Below are 17,181 nucleotides of genomic sequence, written 5' to 3'. Positions count from 1 at the left end.
AAAAGGCTAGTTCATGAATCAGCTATAAACGCACGGATTCCACACCATGCAAAACAATAACAACATAAATGACTTTTGCATAGTTTATTCTATAATTCTTCCTCTGTTATCCAGAGTAGGGAACAAATTTCTCAACTCTTATGGACTAATGGAATTCCTGAACACATATTAAGTCATGTAATTAAATCAACTCCAAAAAGTAACACCGGAAATTAAACTAGCACTGATGAACTGCAGATGTCCTTTACTGTAGTATCCTCTCAGGGTAAAAACCATATTCCTGTTCTTTCAATATGTGAGATAAGATGATGAATCAAACAAAAATGTCTTCCTTTTCATCATCAGCTTTTATCTCCATGTTACTTCTTCACCAGGCTTCAACTCCCTGTGTAGAAAAAAAAAAAAACCACAAGAAGGAAGAGAATAAAATTAGTATATTTCTTTTTAGAAAAATATTAATAAATGTAAGTATTTATTTGTGTTAGTTTATATTCAAAAATACCTTAATTTTGAGATTTATGTAATAATTTAACTTCCTTTGAAATCGTTGTCAGTCAAAAATTTTTCCATACTGATAAACTTTCTCCTCTCTTTCAAAAGCTGCAATGGACTGACTCTTCTGAATTTCCATTCATTTAAATGGAAGCACAGAACAGCTGATTTCTAAGGAGTTGACAGACTTTTAATTGGATCCAAAATGAAAAATTCTACTTCTTTTTAAGTATAATAATTCATTACTTTAGTGGAAAGAGAGGTGTGAAAGCAAAAAGCATTTTTACAGGATGCTGGCAAAGCAGCCCAACTTCACTAACAAATGCATTAAGAAAGTGCTAAGGTACCAGTGGGGTAAATTATGTCAAAAGCTTTCTTTCTTATTCAAAATTAATTTAGTGAGGCCAGAGGTGGGAAAAAAATCCACTGGCAAACTGATAGCACTCCTACTATCAGTTTATGCAACGTGACTTTTTCCCCTTCTTTTGTCATCCTGATGATCTAATACAGAATTAGAACTGACACAGATGAGTGTCTGAAGCCCTCTGATGTAAATTCTCCCTGAGAAGTCACAGCCAGAAAACCCAAACTGATCAGTGCTTATAATCACATTCAGCGAAGATATAGCAGCTTGTGTGTTAATCTTCAAAAACATGGTTATTATTTTTAAGTAACACACATTTATAAAGTATTTGGTTATAAAGTGCTGTGATAATTTTAAATTTAAGAGAGAAAATTACAACTCAAACACCATGTTTCCTGCTGAAGTTTTAGAGAGTCAAAATAATTCGTATTTCATGAACTTGACAGCAGTTAATGATCCTTTCTTTCATGAAGATAGGTCGTAAAGATTCCATTTTCAGAGGGTATTACTGACCTAAAACACTTCATAAATGCTTGATATTTTTAGGGCTTTCTTCCCTTTTTTTGGTTATGCTTATAACTCGAAAAAAGAATTGAGAAGCACTTTGAAAAATAACTCTGTATGTATATAAGAGGCATCTTAAAGCACATAAAGCATTATAAAGCAGACCTTTTATATAACAAGCTCTTGTTTCTGAAGGCAGACAATCTTTCATCATTCCATCTGTCCAAATAGCATCCAATCACAAATCCTAAGGGAACAAGGATGTGAACCCAGTGGTCACGCACAGCTTGGGCGAAATTCACCATGACTGCTAGAAAGAAAAGCAGAACAGGTAACAATAAATCTGCACTTGGAAACTGTTGCATGCTTGGCACCTTTACTTTCACTTACTAGGATTCTACGATGACATAATACACATGAAGGTTATCAAACACTTCCTAGGAGACACACACTATTCTCAAACCTGTACCTGGATTTCTGAGAAATAATCCTAACTGTTGACCCTGGGAAAAGGATTTCATTCGAAAACAAGAGAAACAGAAACTCTTTAATTTAGTCATTAAAGCAACTCTACAGAAGTTTGATGCTCTGTAAAACATTAGAAACACTTTCATAACCCGAACTCCTGTAGACAGACACTATTACCTGTGTCAAGTCTCAGAGACAAGTTGTATACTTAGTGGGAAGCTGACAGATAAGAAAGGACATTTGTAAAATAAGGAAGAACATTTCTAAAACCACAGAATTGTTACGGCTGGAATGGATCTCTGGAGATCATCCAGTCCAACCTCTCTGCTGAGGAAGGATCACCTGAAGCAGATGACACAGGAACACGGCCAGGTGGTTTTTTAATGTTTCCAGAGAGGGAGACTCCACGACCTCCCTGGGCAGCTGTTCCAGTGCTCTGCCACCCTCAGTTTATAGAAGTCCTTCCTCGCCTTGAGGCAGAACTTGTGTTTTAGTTTATGGCCACTGCGCTGAGCACCAGTGAAAAGTCTGGCACCCGCCTTTGAGGTATTTACATGTATTAATGAGATTCCCCTCGCAGTCTTCTCTTCTCCAGACTGAAGAGGCCCAGCAAACCTTTCCAACCCAACCAAAGCCTTCCAGAGTGGGGAATTACAGGAGATACCGGTGAAGTCCGGTCACACAGCGGCGGGCCCGGAGCCCCGGCCGGTCCCGAGGGCGAGCACCGCCGCCGTTCCCGCCGCGGCCGCCGTGGGGCGCTCACGGACCCACCCCTCAGCGGGAGCGGCGGGCGGCGCTGCCATAGGGCCCCCGGCCCGGCCCGGCCGCTGACCCGCCACACGGCCCCGCCACCTCCCGTCTCAGCCTCCTCCGGCCTGCCCGGGACCCCGACCGCCCTTCCAGGGACAACAGCGCCATAAAGCCTCACGGCTGACTGAGCGGCGCTTCCGCCCGCCGCCGTGTCCCGGCCGAAGGGGTAGGGGACAGGGCGAGGCGCTCCCAGGGAAGCCCGACAGCGGTTCCGCCCCCCACGCCGCTCCCGCCCCGTGCGCGACCCCCCATTACCGCTGCTCCCACCGGCGCCGCGACCCGCAGCGGCCGCGCCAAGGGCACCGGGAACGGGCGGGCCGGGACAGACCACGGGCTGCGCAGGAGCGGGGGAGGAGCGCCCTCCCCCCGGCGGGCTGGCGGTGGTGCGGCCCGTCACCCTTCCGCCCGCTGCCCCTCCTCCGCGCCTCCCGCAAGATGGCGGCGAGCGCTGCGCGGGCTGGGGGTGGTTGAGGGCGGCAGGTATCGGCTCTTTCACACCGTTCTCCTCTTCCCCTCGTTCTCCTCGTCACGGGCTGCAGTGGGCGCCGGGCTCGGCCCCGCGGCGCCGTCCCCTCCCGGCGAGACTTGTCCCGTCAGTGCAGGCCCGGGCGCCGGGGCCCGGTGGGGCGCTGGAGCCCCTGGCCCACCCTGCGCTGTGGCCCTGGTCGGGCAGGCCCTGAGTTTGAGGGGTCGCAGCCCTGGGTGTGCCATCTCTGGGCGGCCTCATCCAGCTCCGTGGAGCTGCTGTTAGCTGCCTGTTCCTAAGGATCTATTTTTTCGTTACTCTTAATGTTTACTGTATAAAATTAACCCCACCTCTTTCTAATAAGACCTGCAACAGTAGAATGTTAATATCAGACTTAATTGGTATCAAACAGCTGTATTGGACAGTATTAACACCGTTAGCATGCATGTTTGTGAAGCTAGATCTACGTAAATGGATTTTTTCTTTGTGTCAGTCAATGAAACATTTTGTCCCCCATTCAGATTAGTTCTCTTGGAGAGTAAACACTTGGAGAGGAAAATGACATCGATTATTAAGTTAACTACGCTCTCGGGGGTGCAGGAGGAATCTGCCCTTTGCTATCTATTGCAAGTAGATGAGTTTCGTTTTCTTTTGGACTGTGGCTGGGATGAAAACTTTTCTATGGATATTATTGATTCTCTGAGGAAGTAAGTAGTTCAGTTCATACACTTTTTTTAAAAATAGGTCTTGGTCTGTCTTGGTAGTTTTCAAAGTTCCATGCAGTGATATAATGTATGGTGTTGCTAAATGCAAAATTGTTCTTTTTGTTTGTTTGTTTCTTTGGGGGTTTGTTTGGTTTTTGGTTTTGTTTTTTTTTGGCGGGAGGGGGGTTGTTTTGTTTTGTTTCTTGTATGTTTTACGTGAAGGGAATCACAGTGCTGAAACATTTCCCACAATAACTTGGGATTATTTCATGTCAGTCCAGTGAGTTTTGTCTCTTAACTGTAATTCTCAAATTGTTCCTTGTTTGTTTCGTCTTGGATAATTTGTTTTTTATTCTCATAAATGTGACACAGTTTAGAGGAGACTGACATTGGTTCTCAACTAATTTAGTATAGTTAACGAAGTTTTAAATGGGAGATGAGCCTTTGTGTATGTAGACTGAATACGAAGCAGTTCAACGCTTGGCTCTTGTTTCAAGTTGAATAGACTGTCAGGAAAGTGCCTTCTCTCAGGACACCAGCCCTGCAAAGGGAAAAAAACCCTCCGGACCGAAATCTGTCTGGACTTTAATAGTGAACTTCTGCAAGTGTACAGCAAGGAGCTGTGTTCATTGCCAAGTTAGGACTGAAACATGGAAATTCGGGAAAGAAACGGAGCTTTTTGGTACTAGTTTTATAGCATTGACACACTTGCAGTGTTTGAAAGCTTTTAAGTGAGCATTGTTAGGTGCTAAGGATAATGTATAAAATTTTTCAAGTGTCTTATCTATAACCCGATTAGATAAAATTCCCTTTTTCATAACAGCCATCGAGAAGAATGTGTGTGCCCCACTTACAATGCAAGGGAACAAAAAGCAGTCAGTCCAGCTTGTATTTTCATTTGTTACATGTATTTTATGCTCTTAAGTTTTTCAGTTATAAAATGTAGAAAGATTTAAGTCTGAGTCCTTATTTTATGCAACACTTTGCAAGGAAAAAAAATGCTTTTAAGAGTAATAAAATCCCTGAAACTGATGTGCTACTTTCCTTAAATGATATATTTGATCTTTTCTATATTTAAAGAAATTTATTTCGATTTGATCTTTATAAATTTAATGATTGTTGTGTCTTTGGTCCTGCTAGTTGATCAGTCTCATCAGGAGAAAAGTTGTAGTCTGTTTTTGCATATGTAAGCAATTTGTAGCACATCTGTACTGATAATATTTTTTGTTCCCTCAACTAATTTAATTTCTAGTGTTCGCATATATACTGAGGTTTTTTTAATCGGGAGTTTGATGCAAAACTTATATCTTCAGATCTTAAAGTTATCCTTTCTGAAATCTCTTGTGTTTTTAAGTGCTTGAAAATTAGGAAACTCCTGTAATTTTTTAATTATGTAACACTTGTAAGTTTTAATTATGATTTTTAAAACTGTCCCAAGCCTTGAATGGTTTAAGTTTCATTGTTTGACCTTCAGACTGTGTATGTTTTCTCAAAATAGCCCTAGCAGGAGAGACACAAAACCATACAGAGCTCTTTTCAATGGCTTTTGTTGGCCCTCTTTTTGCAGGCATGTACACCAGGTTGATGCTGTTCTTCTTTCCCACCCTGACCCTCTACACCTTGGTGCACTTCCATATGCAGTTGGAAAAATGGGGTTGAATTGTGCCATTTATGCAACTATTCCTGTATATAAAATGGGACAGATGTTTATGTATGACCTCTACCAGGTATGTTTAAGTTGATACTTTCATACACAACATCTTCCATATGGTGGAGTGTTTGAATGCTCTGTACCTTTTTGTTTGTTTTAGTCCCGCCATAATACTGAAGATTTCACACTCTTTACATTGGATGATGTAGATGCAGCCTTTGATAAGATACAACAGCTGAAGTTTTCTCAGATTGTGAATTTAAAAGGTAAAGTTGTCACCAAAGCATCAAGGAATTACTTTTAGTAGTTACTTTTAGAAAGGCAAGAGAGTAGTTAAGTGTTAATTTTTTTAAAGGGGCTGAGTTCTGAAATACTGTGTTTTGCAGTGCTGATTTTGTTAGCCTCAGGTCAGTCTGTATCAATTGGTTCAGCAATTTTATTTAGAAATGAATAGAATTTTCACTTAATATGGAAGAGGTCATGCCAAAGGATGTTTAGATATTTGTTTCTCTTTTGTGTTTTCGTGACTTTTCTTGGAATTTACTGATGTCCATTAAGAGTATTTACTTACGTCTCGTGGCAGATATACCTCAGAACTTTTCATACCAGTAACATAAGGGAAAGCTTTCTAGAGCAGGTTGCAGAGATGAAGTTACAGCATGTGCATGATTTCATGGGGAGACCTTCAGTGATTCAGACCACACTCAGTGTAGGGTATTGCTGGGACCTGTGACAATCAGCAGCTTTCCAGTTGAGCTGAATGTAAAGATCAGAATAAAATAAAAACTCTCTTCTTGACCAGAGACACATACAGACTGACCACCAGCAGTTTGTCTCTGAGGTGCAGTATTTTACAGGTTCATGAATAGTGCTGCCAAAATACTTGTGTTCTTATTTGGAAAATAGAAAGAGGATGTTGTCCTTGAAAGATTGTTGGCCCCTTTTCAAGACAGTTGTTGCAAGGCTATGTCTGTCCTGGCAATTTTTACATCTAAAAAGTAATTTTAGTGTACAACTTCTTTAAAACAACCAACTTCTTTTATATTTAATGGAGGTGATTTGAAAAGACTTGATGGAGGCATTTAAGAAGATAATATATGTTTAATTATTAATGATTACTGTGCACTTTATGCAGCAGAGTCAGTGAGTAATGGTTGTGGGTAGTCTCCTTTTAGTCTGACAAAGATACAGGCTGGTATCAATGGCAGGGAGCAACAGTGCATTTGAAAAATGCATTAGGTGCTGAAAAATTCTGTCATCCCTGACTGCAGTACATGAACACCTTTTCTGCTATGGTTTGAATTGTGTGTTTGTCATTCTGGAAAGCTTCCAGGTTGTGTAATTTATATAATTTTTCTTAAGTATCTGAAAAATGAGTGATATAGTAAACATGTAGTGTGACCCCCAGAGAGGATTCTGGCTTGCATCATTTTGCTTGCTTTCTTGTGATATGCTTTTATATAATTTACTGTTGTTTATATCTATAGTTACAGCAGCCCTGCAGTGCCTCTGAGTGTCAGTGGGAGGTGGAGAGAAGAGCTGATCTCTGGTTTAGTTTCTTTATTCTGGAGAAAATATAAAAGTGAATTGCAAAATGTTTTGACATTAGTGGTTAGAAGGGAAGGACAGATATTTACTGTTTTGTTTTTTTTCTCAGTAGTAATTTAGGCAGTCAGTTGTTTAAAGCTACTATCTCTTACTCAAAGTAATGGATTTTAATATGTGTAATCTACCTAAAATACTGAAAACCTTTGTAGGCAAAGGACATGGTTTGTCAATCACACCATTGCCAGCTGGTCACATGATAGGAGGCACAATTTGGAAGATTGTCAAGGATGGAGAGGAAGAAATTGTTTATGCCGTTGATTTCAACCACAAGAGGGAGATGTAAGTTCAACATAGTAATGTACAGTTCTTAGCTGAGTTAGGTGTGTATCGTTTAGTGGGTGATAAAGAAGTGTGAAGCATTACCAGAAGTGCACTTCCAGTTCTGATAAGACCACTAATTTCATTTGCATCCAGATTAATCAGTTTGAAGCAAGCATTAGCATAGGTTTCTTTATTCCATTCATTTTTATTTATTTGTAAATTTGAAGCAGGAAGCATTTAGCAGCTGAGCAGTTTGGTTTCTGTACATGCAAATATCTGGAATCTATCTGTCTTATTTTTTCTCGTAAAATAGAAATGCAAAAAAGTGAAATTTTTCCTTTTTTCCACAGCCATCTGAATGGATGTTCCTTGGAAATGTTGAGCAGGCCTTCATTGCTTATTACAGATTCATTTAATGCTACTTATGTACAACCCAGGAGGAAGCAAAGGGATGAACAGCTGCTGAGTATGTATTGTTTGGGCTTCAAAAATACCAGTAATGTAATTTATTAGCTACTATAAATTATTTTTTATGAGAAATTCATCAGCATTTAAACTTAAGAACCCTTATTAAAATGTAACAAGTTTTGAATTACTCTTTTCTGATGATACTGATCCTGTGAGTTAAATGTTTTCCTAACAACAATGAACCGTATTTGAAAACAGTATATTTTACCCAGTGTCCTTAAATCTCTTCTGGGATTTTTAAATTACCTTCCTCAATGCTTTTTTTTTTTTTTTAAACTCCATTTTCTCTTGTTTTTTAATGAAAGAAATACCAAGGCAGAGTGATCTTGAGAGCTACTGAGAAAACCCCAGCTCCCTTTAACTTTGGTGGAAGTGTGGATTTGGATCTCTTTCAAAGTTTCATTTGTTTCTGTTTTCAGTATACTTTTGAGTACGATTGCTAGTGTGATATAACAACAACAAAAAATCTCAGCCACACCACAAACCTTCTAACTTTGATTCCAAATATAAGTAAGATTTTGTTTTGGTTTTAATTCTTTTTAGCTAATGTTTTGGAGACATTACGAGGTGATGGAAATGTATTAATAGCTGTGGATACAGCAGGCAGAGTTCTGGAACTTGCTCAGCTTCTTGATCAGATCTGGAGAACAAAAGATGCAGGATTAGGAGTCTACTCTCTTGCACTTCTGAATAATGTCAGCTACAATGTAGTGGAGTTCTCTAAATCACAGGTTTGTTTTGATTTTAAAATTCTATTATGAAGTGTAAAGAACATTTATGCAAAATCTTTTCTTTTTAAAGGTAAAAAATGGCAAAATACTGGGGGAAGGCCCTTATTCTGTATTGCGTGTTTATGTCTCAGTCCTTTTGATCAAGTAACACAGCATGCAGTTGTGACAGTGGGTGTGTTTCTTGATCCTGAGTTCTGTTTTTATGATAGTACTTGTTAGCCTAGTTTATAGTTGTTTAAAAAGAGAACTTAAAGTACTTGTTTCAGTGTTGGTTATGCTCAACATTATTTCTACACCTGCTGACAAATACTGAAGTAATCATGGGCATATTGCATCCTGTGCTTAATATCAAGCTTGTACTGCTGAAGAGCTTGTATCTGTATAGATAACTTTCTCTAATGCATATTTCAGGTTGAATGGATGAGTGACAAGTTGATGAGGTGCTTTGAAGACAAGAGAAACAACCCTTTTCAGTTCCGCCATCTCTCCTTATGTCACAGTCTGTCTGATCTGGCTCGAGTGCCTAGTCCAAAAGTTGTTCTTGCCAGTCAGCCTGACTTGGAGTGTGGGTTTTCTAGAGATCTTTTCATTCAGTGGTGCCAGGATTCCAAAAACTCCATAATTTTAACTTATCGCACTACACCTGGAACATTAGCACGATTCCTGATTGATAATCCTTCTGAAAAAGTTATAGATATTGAGGTAAGAGTTGTCTCTATAGCTCCAGGTTTTTATTGTGGGCCATCAGGGGTCATGTGGGCAAAAGTGAACATAGTTTCTTTTTTGATCTTCTGGAAATGTTTCTAATAGTGGAGAGAAACCTGAAATCAGTCTATTGTATATGTACCATATTGTGGATAAATTTACATAAAAGTAGATCTCCAACCAAGAACTGCAAAATGCTTTTTCATGGTGTGGCAAAATAATTAGAGCTGAGCATGAAGTCCCTTTTACATATTTATTTTTAGACAAGCCTTTCCTTTGTGTTTCTACTATAATAGAAAAAAGTCTTTTTGCAGTTGACTTTACAGATCACCACATATGATGGGTTAATCTTGCTAGAAATTCTCCAGGTTTGAATGTGGGGAGAATCAAGTTAAATTAGTATAATATATCCCAACAGGATTAGAAAGATAAGCAAATGCAGGGAATTAGGAGATAGTTAATTGCTATTCAAGCTTCCAAATTGTTTTCAATAATCTGTACACCTGTGTCTACCTCTTTCTAGGTTGCTAATTTATTGAAGTCCCCTGTAATTGCAGTGATAATTTCAGTACTGATGATGTTGCTTTATTTTGGTTTTAGATTGGATTGAAATAATTGACTTACAGTATTAGATTATTACTAGAATTCAGTTTATTCAAAGTGACCTGTACTCAGAAAACAAGAAACAAAATCTACAATTGTTTTGCCAGCCTGTATGACTTTGCTAGGTTCTTCTAGTTTGATGTTAATGATAGAAAAACTAAGAAACCACTGTTCATCCAAGAGTATTTGCCTTTGCTTATTGGAGAGAGATTTTCTGAAGACATTTTCAGAAATTTTTGGAAAGCCTAATTGATTTTAATATTTTTAGAAATGCTTTCATTTAAAGTAGACTGTACAAATTGAGACTATCATGATGTTGACATTTTTGCCGTAGTCTTGTCTTGTGTGTGACGTACAATTTATACTTGCCCTTGGTACCTAAGGACAAATATTCTTGTCAGCAGCATATAGGAGAATTATTAAAGTTGTGTCAGCTACTCACAGCATCGTTAATTTTAATTCTGTCTGCAGTTGAGAAAACGTGTTAAGTTGGAAGGAAAAGAACTTGAAGAATACCTAGAAAAGGAGAAACTAAAGAAAGAGGCAGCTAAGAAGTTAGAGCAGTCTAAAGAGTAAGTATGTTTGCTTCTTCTGCTGTTATGATCAGAGTTGAGATTTCTGTGTGATTATTCTGCTCTTTCAACTCTTTTCAGGCCTAAATGAAAATTAGAGTTTCAGTAACCTTGTCTGAGGGCCCTGAGGAATCAGGAGGGGTTGTCTTTAATCTGTTTTTCCTATAGACACAGTTTCATTTGCCATTTGACTGAGCTCTTTCTCAGATACATGAACTGCCTTTGGCCTTGGTTAGTGTTATGTCAACCGTTATTTTCTAGTCAGTGTCTTTATGTAATATGAAACCTGAAGTAAAAAAAGAAGTGCTAGGTTTTTTTGGGATGTCATTTCAGGGCAGATATTGATTCCAGTGATGAGAGTGATGCTGAAGAGGATATTGATCAGCCGACTTTGCATAAGACCAAACATGATTTGATGATGAAAGGTGAAGGTAGCCGGAAGGGAAGCTTCTTCAAACAGGCAAAAAAATCTTATCCAATGTTTCCAGCTCCTGAAGAAAGAATTAAATGGGATGAATATGGTGAAATTATCAAGTATGTGGTGGTAATGTATACTGACACAGTAGCTAGGAAATAATCAAAAACTAGAAGGAATTAAATTCCCCGTTTTGTCTCTTTCGCAGCATTGCTATATGCTCTTCAAACTGCTAAATCTTACAGAAAGCTTGTGATAAAGATTGAAGCTGCAGAGTGCTGATCCTTCACCTGTGTTCACACCTCTTGGGATGTATTTTCACTGCAGGCTTTTTTTTTTAATATTTTGAGATAGAATATTTTAAATTATTTTAAACTGACTTTCTTCTGCTTTAAATTTCACTTACTGTTAAATTTGTGAGGTGAGAAAACACTGTTCATCCTAATAAAATTTAGTGGTATTTGACAGCTCTACACTAGAAATCCTCAGTTTTCTAGTATTTCCTAAGTTATTCAAGTTCTTTTTTAAGATAGGAGGGTCATATTTTCCAAATCAGCTCTGTTCAAGTACCAAAATATTTGGCAGGTGTAGTAAAATTGCTGGCAATAACAGTTACAAAAAAAAAGTCTTAGCAGTAATAATCAGCACTGTTTGTTTTTATATTAGATAGTGCTTTGGTTTTACTCTAAAAAGCAAAATGCCTTTCATTCTTTAGACCTGAGGATTTTCTAGTTCCAGAGCTTCAAGCAACAGAAGAAGAAAAGAGCAAATTAGAGTCTGGTTTGACAAATGGAGAGGAGCCTATGGACCAGGATTTATCAGATGTTCCTACCAAATGTATTTCTGCAACAGAATCCATGGAAATTAAGTGAGTAGCTTTATTCTTCTCAGTTCTGCTAGAGCAGTGGCATGGATACAGTGCAAATTGGGTAAAAAGCTAGCTTGGATTTAAGAAAGGGAGAAAGACCTTGATTTTTGTTTATTTTTTTGCCTAAGCTAAGTTATATTTTAATAGTCTTTCTGGGAGCACAGAACAGTCTTATGGTTCCCCACTCTTCAGAAATTTGGGTTGTTTCCTGCCTTAGGGAGACGACTGGTAGAGGCAGAAGAAATTATACAATAGCATGTTAGCATAGATACTTAAATATGTTTTGTTAAAAGGATAACATATTCAATTATGTTTATTTCATGGATAACTTTTTTTTTTGGTAGCCTTGGAAGTGAATTTTGTGAATATATGGTGTTAAATACACACATGCTTATACTTGACTACTGTATGTTACAGATCCACCTTGTGTTGACAGCTTTTGTTGATATACAGTAATTAAAAAATATCTTAATGAAGTATCTTGGAGTACTTAAAGTTTTAATCTTTTAAAGTAAAACATATTATTCTTGGGTTTTTAATTCAAACTAGAGCCAGAGTTACGTACATTGACTATGAAGGACGTTCAGATGGGGACTCAATTAAAAAAATTATTAACCAAATGAAACCAAGACAACTGGTCATTGTCCATGGACCACCTGAGGCCAGTCAGGACCTTGCAGAATGTTGCAGAGCTTTTGGTGGAAAAGATATTAAAGTTTACATGCCCAAACTTCATGAAACTGTAGATGCTACAAGTGAAACTCACATTTACCAGGTAAGGTACTGGAATTCTTTAGATGTGTAACTACTGTGGACTGTAGTAGAGCTATGTGAGCAGAATGTAGTTTGCCCTCTGTTCTTTAAGAGAGGAGAGGTGGTACTACCTGTAAGTACAATTAGTTTGGTGTGATCAAGGCATTAGTAGTGTTTTCCTGTTTTCTAGTAAGCATTCTCCTGAGGCTTATTATTCAGAAGTGTTTGAAAGCTTAAGTGTGAGATCAGTGTGTTTTTACCAGAAGTGCAAAAGGCGGTTCTTGTGTCCATGGGGCCATCAGTTTGCTTTATTGAAGTATTTACAAATTTATAATGCCTATGTTTAGAATACCATTGTATACTAGCTGCAATTCAGGATTCTCTTTGGAATCTCAAATAAAGCCTTAAAGAGCTAAAATTAAAAATTCTTTGTACTTAAATGGTACTTAAGAGTGAACATGTAAAATTAGGAGCAAGTTAGTGATAAAAACAAGTAAGATACCTGTTCCTCCTAAAAACTTAATGTGATCCTTCTTGGAACGTAAGGTTATGATAGTGAATTGCTGTGTGTTAGCCATGAAAATTAAATACAATATATTAATTTCTAAATAAGAAAGCTGGAATAGCTTGTGTGAATTATGTGAAAGTTGTATATGGTCCCAATTAAATTTTTGAAGTTGTTTAGAGGGAAGTCTCTCACAAAGACTTTTTCAGTAGTCCTTTATTCCTTTATTCTTTTAAAGTTAATAGAAAAACATTGGTAGAATTGTTGAAAGAGGTACTTCTCTTTCTTTCCAGAGAAAAATCTGTTACCATCTAGAAAGCAGAAAAATTCAGTTATTAAAAATCATCTAGTTGTGACAGCCTTAAAACAGTGTTTTCTGCATGTGGTTTGTTGATTGTTGGGTGGGGTTTTTTTTGTTGTTTTTTTAAGGCTGTGATAGTTGCTGGTGTGTAAGAAATGACCCAGGAGAAGTGCAGTGGCAATGTTGAATTTGAAAATAATAGATATAAGTGAAGTGTCAGTGTCATTTGAGTGGGCTGTGCTGCACATGTGTGGGTAGCTGGTGGTTGTATCTTTCACATGGTTGCAACTTTGATTGCACTATGAGAATAATGGACTTTCTGATGTGGATAACAGTTTCTAAGAGTAGAGCTTTAAATAAGGATTAAAGTCCCAGACTCCACCAGAGTAATCAGGGTAAGGGCACTTAAAAATCTCGTATTTGAATATCCTTTCTTACAATAAGGTAGTAATTACAATTTTTTGGAGGGTTGAAATTTTGAACTATTCATCAGTAACCTAAATGTCTATCTGTAGATACTCTTTGAATTTGCCAAGACCAACTGAGGAACAACTCGGCAAAAAAAGTTTCTGGTTTTTTAAAGGAAACTATTGCTCTTGCTGTAAATTTAAGTCAGGTTTGCAGTTCTATAGGTTCTTTTTTATTTTAGCCAAGATGAGAAAGGTGTTGATCTCTGCTCCTATATAAGTTGTGACATGAGTGTTACACATTAAATTACAAAATATCTTGCCTTGGTGATACCAATTGCATCCTTTCTCTCCACAAGAGTGCATGAATCAAACCCATTGGAAAGATGGTAAGGAGAAACTTACTAATCTTTAAAACTTGAAGACTTCTGTATTATCCATGAAACCAAGAGTAATTTCATTTTTCTGCAACCCAGGTCAGATTGAAAGATTCTCTTGTCAGCTCTCTTCAGTTCTGTAAAGCCAAGGATGCCGAGTTGGCTTGGATAGATGGTGTTCTGGACATGAGGGTTTCAAAAGTGGATACTGGAGTTATTTTGGAAGAGGGAGAGTTGAGAGAAGATGAAGACTTAGAGATGCAAGTGGATGTGCCTTCTTCAGACTCGAGTGTGATTGCACAACAGAAGGCCATGAAAAGCCTCTTTGGTGATGATGACAAGGAGATGTGTGAGGAGAGTGAGATCATTCCTACTTTGGAACCTCTGCCACCTCATGAGGTACAGAAACGATGCTGGTCTGGATTTCTTTTGTTAAGACCTTTGTATTCATTTGTCTTTTTCTCGTGTTTGGAGGTTTATACTGCGATCTTACTCAATTGAAACTGGGCTTTCGTGTTTGGGTTTTTGTTTGTTAAACCTGTTGCTGTGCTTTGTTCGGCTTTTATGCTTTTCAGTAAGTATGATCTTCTAACAGTACCTAACATCAATTAACAGTACCTAGCATACAGTACCATGTATTTATGAGACAGCTTTTTAATTAGTGTATGTCACATCTGTAATCATTACTTGCAGATAGAGAAATCAGTTGGTGTTAGTCACTTCTGGATTTTATTACTTTTTGTTGATGCTATGGAAAATAGTTCATATACTTGAGATACAGGTCTTTGACATTGATATTTCTGCTTCTATAGTAGTGATTTGAGAGTTCATGAAATTTATCTTTTCTATGAATTTACCCCAACTCTTAAAGTACTTCATGTTTTAGGAGGTATTATTTTATCTTTCTGTTGAATGATTCCAGTACCTTTTAATCCTAGAACTGCTTTTTAAGATTCTCTGTTTCACAGTCCTAAGTGTAGTCTGTTCTGGGAGCTAGAGAGCTGTGAAGACAGCTCTGAAGTCTGTTCAGATTCATGACGACCATCAGCACCCTGTACTGATCAGTACAGCAGTACAGCTCCACCTCAGCTTGGCTCCTGGCTTGGAAGGGGGATCTTCATTGTAGCTTTCTATTTGTCTTCAATATGTCAGCAAAGAAAAACATTTGCTTTTTGTGATGGATAACTTCTAAGGCTTTTCTGTCCTGAAGATGTTTTGCTGCAGGTGAACAGAAATAGAACCAATTCAGAGTCCTGTAGTCTTGGCCACACTGCTGCCTACACAATAATGAGATCTTTGGAAATATGGAAGGTGTTTAATAGAAGTAATAAAAACATGTGTGTTGTTTTGAAGGTTCTTGGACATCAGTCTGTGTTTATGAATGAGCCAAGACTGTCTGACTTCAAGCAGGTTCTCTTGCGGGAAGGTATACAAGCTGAATTTGTTGGAGGAGTGCTTGTGTGCAACAACCTGGTGGCTGTCCGCAGGGTAGGTGTTCTGTGTTTTAATCTCTTTGGGAAATAATAGTATAAAATAATATATATTATTTTAGTAGTTAATAAAATATTATTTTAATAATAAACGAAATTTCTTATTAGTGTAAAGATAATAAATTGAAACGTGTCTTTTGTTTCAGACTGAAACAGGGCGTATTGGATTGGAAGGCTGCCTCTGCCAGGACTTCTATAGGATAAGAGACCTTCTATATGAGCAATATGCTATTGTCTAAGAAAAGTGCTGCAAAGGTGTTTTCTGTTGAACTTTTACAGACAATGGAGGTTTCTCCCAGTTTTGAGTTTTTGTAGTTTTCTAATTTATACAGGGAATCCTAATTCATAAAGAACAGTTAGCTGCCATGAACATGTAAGTAACTGCTACTGTTGTTCATAAATCTGTTGGTACATTCCATGTAGTTGACTCTTAAACTGTTACAACTTGGCATCTCCCACATAACACATTATAAATGAGTTTATGATTATGAATGCTTCTCAGGAAAGGTTCAATTTGTCAGGGCATGTTTTGGTTTCACAGATTTCCTGTCAGAGTATGAAACATGTAAAAGTCATTCTTTTGTTCTGAAATAAGACTGGATAAAGAACTTTGGTTTCATTTGTTTTAGTTTCTGTGTGGTTGTTTTTGGTTTCAGTTGCTTGGGGTTTTTTTTTAGTAAGTTTGATTTGGGAAGCACTCTTAGATATTTTCCTCTTTTGTTTTTAAATTGAATTTAGTTGAACTACATTAGTAACAGCCCACTTAAAGCCTAAAGTTTCCTCAGTCTGAAGTCTGAAATCTGGCTGCATGTTAATGCTATATCTGTTCCATCTTACTGATTTGTTCTGAAACAGCATTTTATATTGTAATCTGTAGGATAAAAAAATTACTTGGGCAATTATACTAAGAAGATTGAATGATATTTTCAGGCAGTTTAAAATGCAGTAATTATGCATCAGAGTAACTTCTGCACAAACTTACAGAATTTCTAACTCCTAGCTCTTGCAAAATTATGCCAATTGTAAAATGTTTTCTGAGTTCTGATTTTCAAACTTTTCAAAGTCTAAAGCTTTTATTCGTGCACTGCTGTTTGTTCAGAACACTATGAGCCAAGTTCAGGAAAATCTTTTCTCTTGAAATCTGAGTTCACATGATGTATTTAATGATTTTGTGCCATGTTCTATTCTAGCTGGCAGTGAGACTTATTGTAGCTGCTGATGCTAGGACTTTACCTTACTTTGTAGGTAAGGATAAACACAGTTTTGAGTTCATTAATTTCTCAGAAATTAACTTATAAATAGCCTCTTGAGTTTATTTAATCCTTTTCTCTCTTGTGTATGTGTGAAACACCAACTTTGGCAGTGGATGTTTGTTTGTTTTTTACATAAAGCAGCAATGTAATATATGCTCTTTGTGTGTATGCCTAAATAAAACCTTTTGAAAAAGTGGCAAAAAATAGCCCTGTGGGCTATCAATGGAAAGATAATTTACTTTGCAATTCATTCTCAACAAAGGTTTTCTCTCTGATCTACAGACTATTTGTTTAAAATAGTAGCTTATAAGTGAAGACTGTATTAAACATTTAACAGAACTATATACTAGATCTGTAAAAAACCTGAAAATACAATACTGAGTGAGAATGTATTTTCTTACACAA

At 37.6% G+C, this 17,181-nt stretch overlaps 2 protein-coding genes across 6 annotated transcripts; one reads left to right on the top strand and one right to left on the bottom strand.

Annotated features, from left to right (window-relative positions):
• Positions 1-69: 69 nt before the first annotated feature.
• NDUFB1 (NADH:ubiquinone oxidoreductase subunit B1) lies at positions 70-3,052 on the bottom strand. 4 transcript variants are annotated; one of them, XM_066321910.1, is made up of 3 exons: positions 2,894-3,052; positions 1,526-1,670; positions 70-385 (listed from the first exon to the last, which is right to left on the bottom strand). In XM_066321910.1, the coding sequence occupies exons 2-3, from the start codon at positions 1,663-1,665 to the stop codon at positions 349-351; spliced, it is 177 nt and encodes a 58-aa protein (XP_066178007.1). In that variant the 5' UTR covers positions 1,666-1,670; positions 2,894-3,052; the 3' UTR covers positions 70-348. The 4 variants fall into 4 exon arrangements, with proteins under 4 accessions (XP_066178007.1, XP_066178005.1, XP_066178004.1 ...); XM_066321908.1 differs by having other exon boundaries at positions 2,906-3,031; XM_066321907.1 differs by having other exon boundaries at positions 1,526-1,667; positions 2,894-3,016.
• On the top strand, positions 2,656-16,980 carry CPSF2 (cleavage and polyadenylation specific factor 2). 2 transcript variants are annotated; one of them, XM_066321900.1, is made up of 15 exons: positions 2,656-2,804; positions 3,626-3,811; positions 5,376-5,535; positions 5,620-5,725; positions 7,217-7,346; positions 7,679-7,794; positions 8,340-8,527; positions 8,939-9,229; positions 10,307-10,407; positions 10,741-10,941; positions 11,538-11,690; positions 12,240-12,465; positions 14,133-14,432; positions 15,387-15,521; positions 15,670-16,980. In XM_066321900.1, exons 2-15 carry the CDS (start codon positions 3,663-3,665, stop codon positions 15,760-15,762), a joined length of 2,349 nt encoding a protein of 782 aa, XP_066177997.1. In that variant the 5' UTR covers positions 2,656-2,804; positions 3,626-3,662; the 3' UTR covers positions 15,763-16,980. The 2 variants fall into 2 exon arrangements, with proteins under 2 accessions (XP_066177997.1, XP_066177996.1); XM_066321899.1 differs by lacking the exon at positions 2,656-2,804 and adding an exon at positions 3,049-3,118.
• The last annotated feature ends 201 nt before the right edge of the window (positions 16,981-17,181 follow it).

The sequence above is a fragment of the Sylvia atricapilla genome, chromosome 6, assembly GCF_009819655.1.
Source record: "Sylvia atricapilla isolate bSylAtr1 chromosome 6, bSylAtr1.pri, whole genome shotgun sequence".
In the NCBI taxonomy this organism is placed as follows: Eukaryota; Metazoa; Chordata; class Aves; order Passeriformes; family Sylviidae; genus Sylvia; species Sylvia atricapilla.
This window is presented reverse-complemented; position numbering and strand designations above follow the sequence as displayed.

Coding starts and splice junctions, on each gene's coding strand:
- NDUFB1 (XM_066321910.1), bottom strand. CDS start 1,665: ATGGTGAATTTCGCCCAAGCTGTGCGTGACCACTGGGTTCACATCCTT. Junction 386..1,525: donor AAGAGCTTGTTATATAAAAG/GTCTGCTTTATA, acceptor TTTTCTACACAG/GGAGTTGAAGCCTGGTGAAG.
- CPSF2 (XM_066321900.1), top strand. CDS start 3,663: ATGACATCGATTATTAAGTTAACTACGCTCTCGGGGGTGCAGGAGGAA. Junction 10,942..11,537: donor GAATATGGTGAAATTATCAA/GTATGTGGTGGT, acceptor TTCATTCTTTAG/ACCTGAGGATTTTCTAGTTC. Junction 11,691..12,239: donor ACAGAATCCATGGAAATTAA/GTGAGTAGCTTT, acceptor AATTCAAACTAG/AGCCAGAGTTACGTACATTG.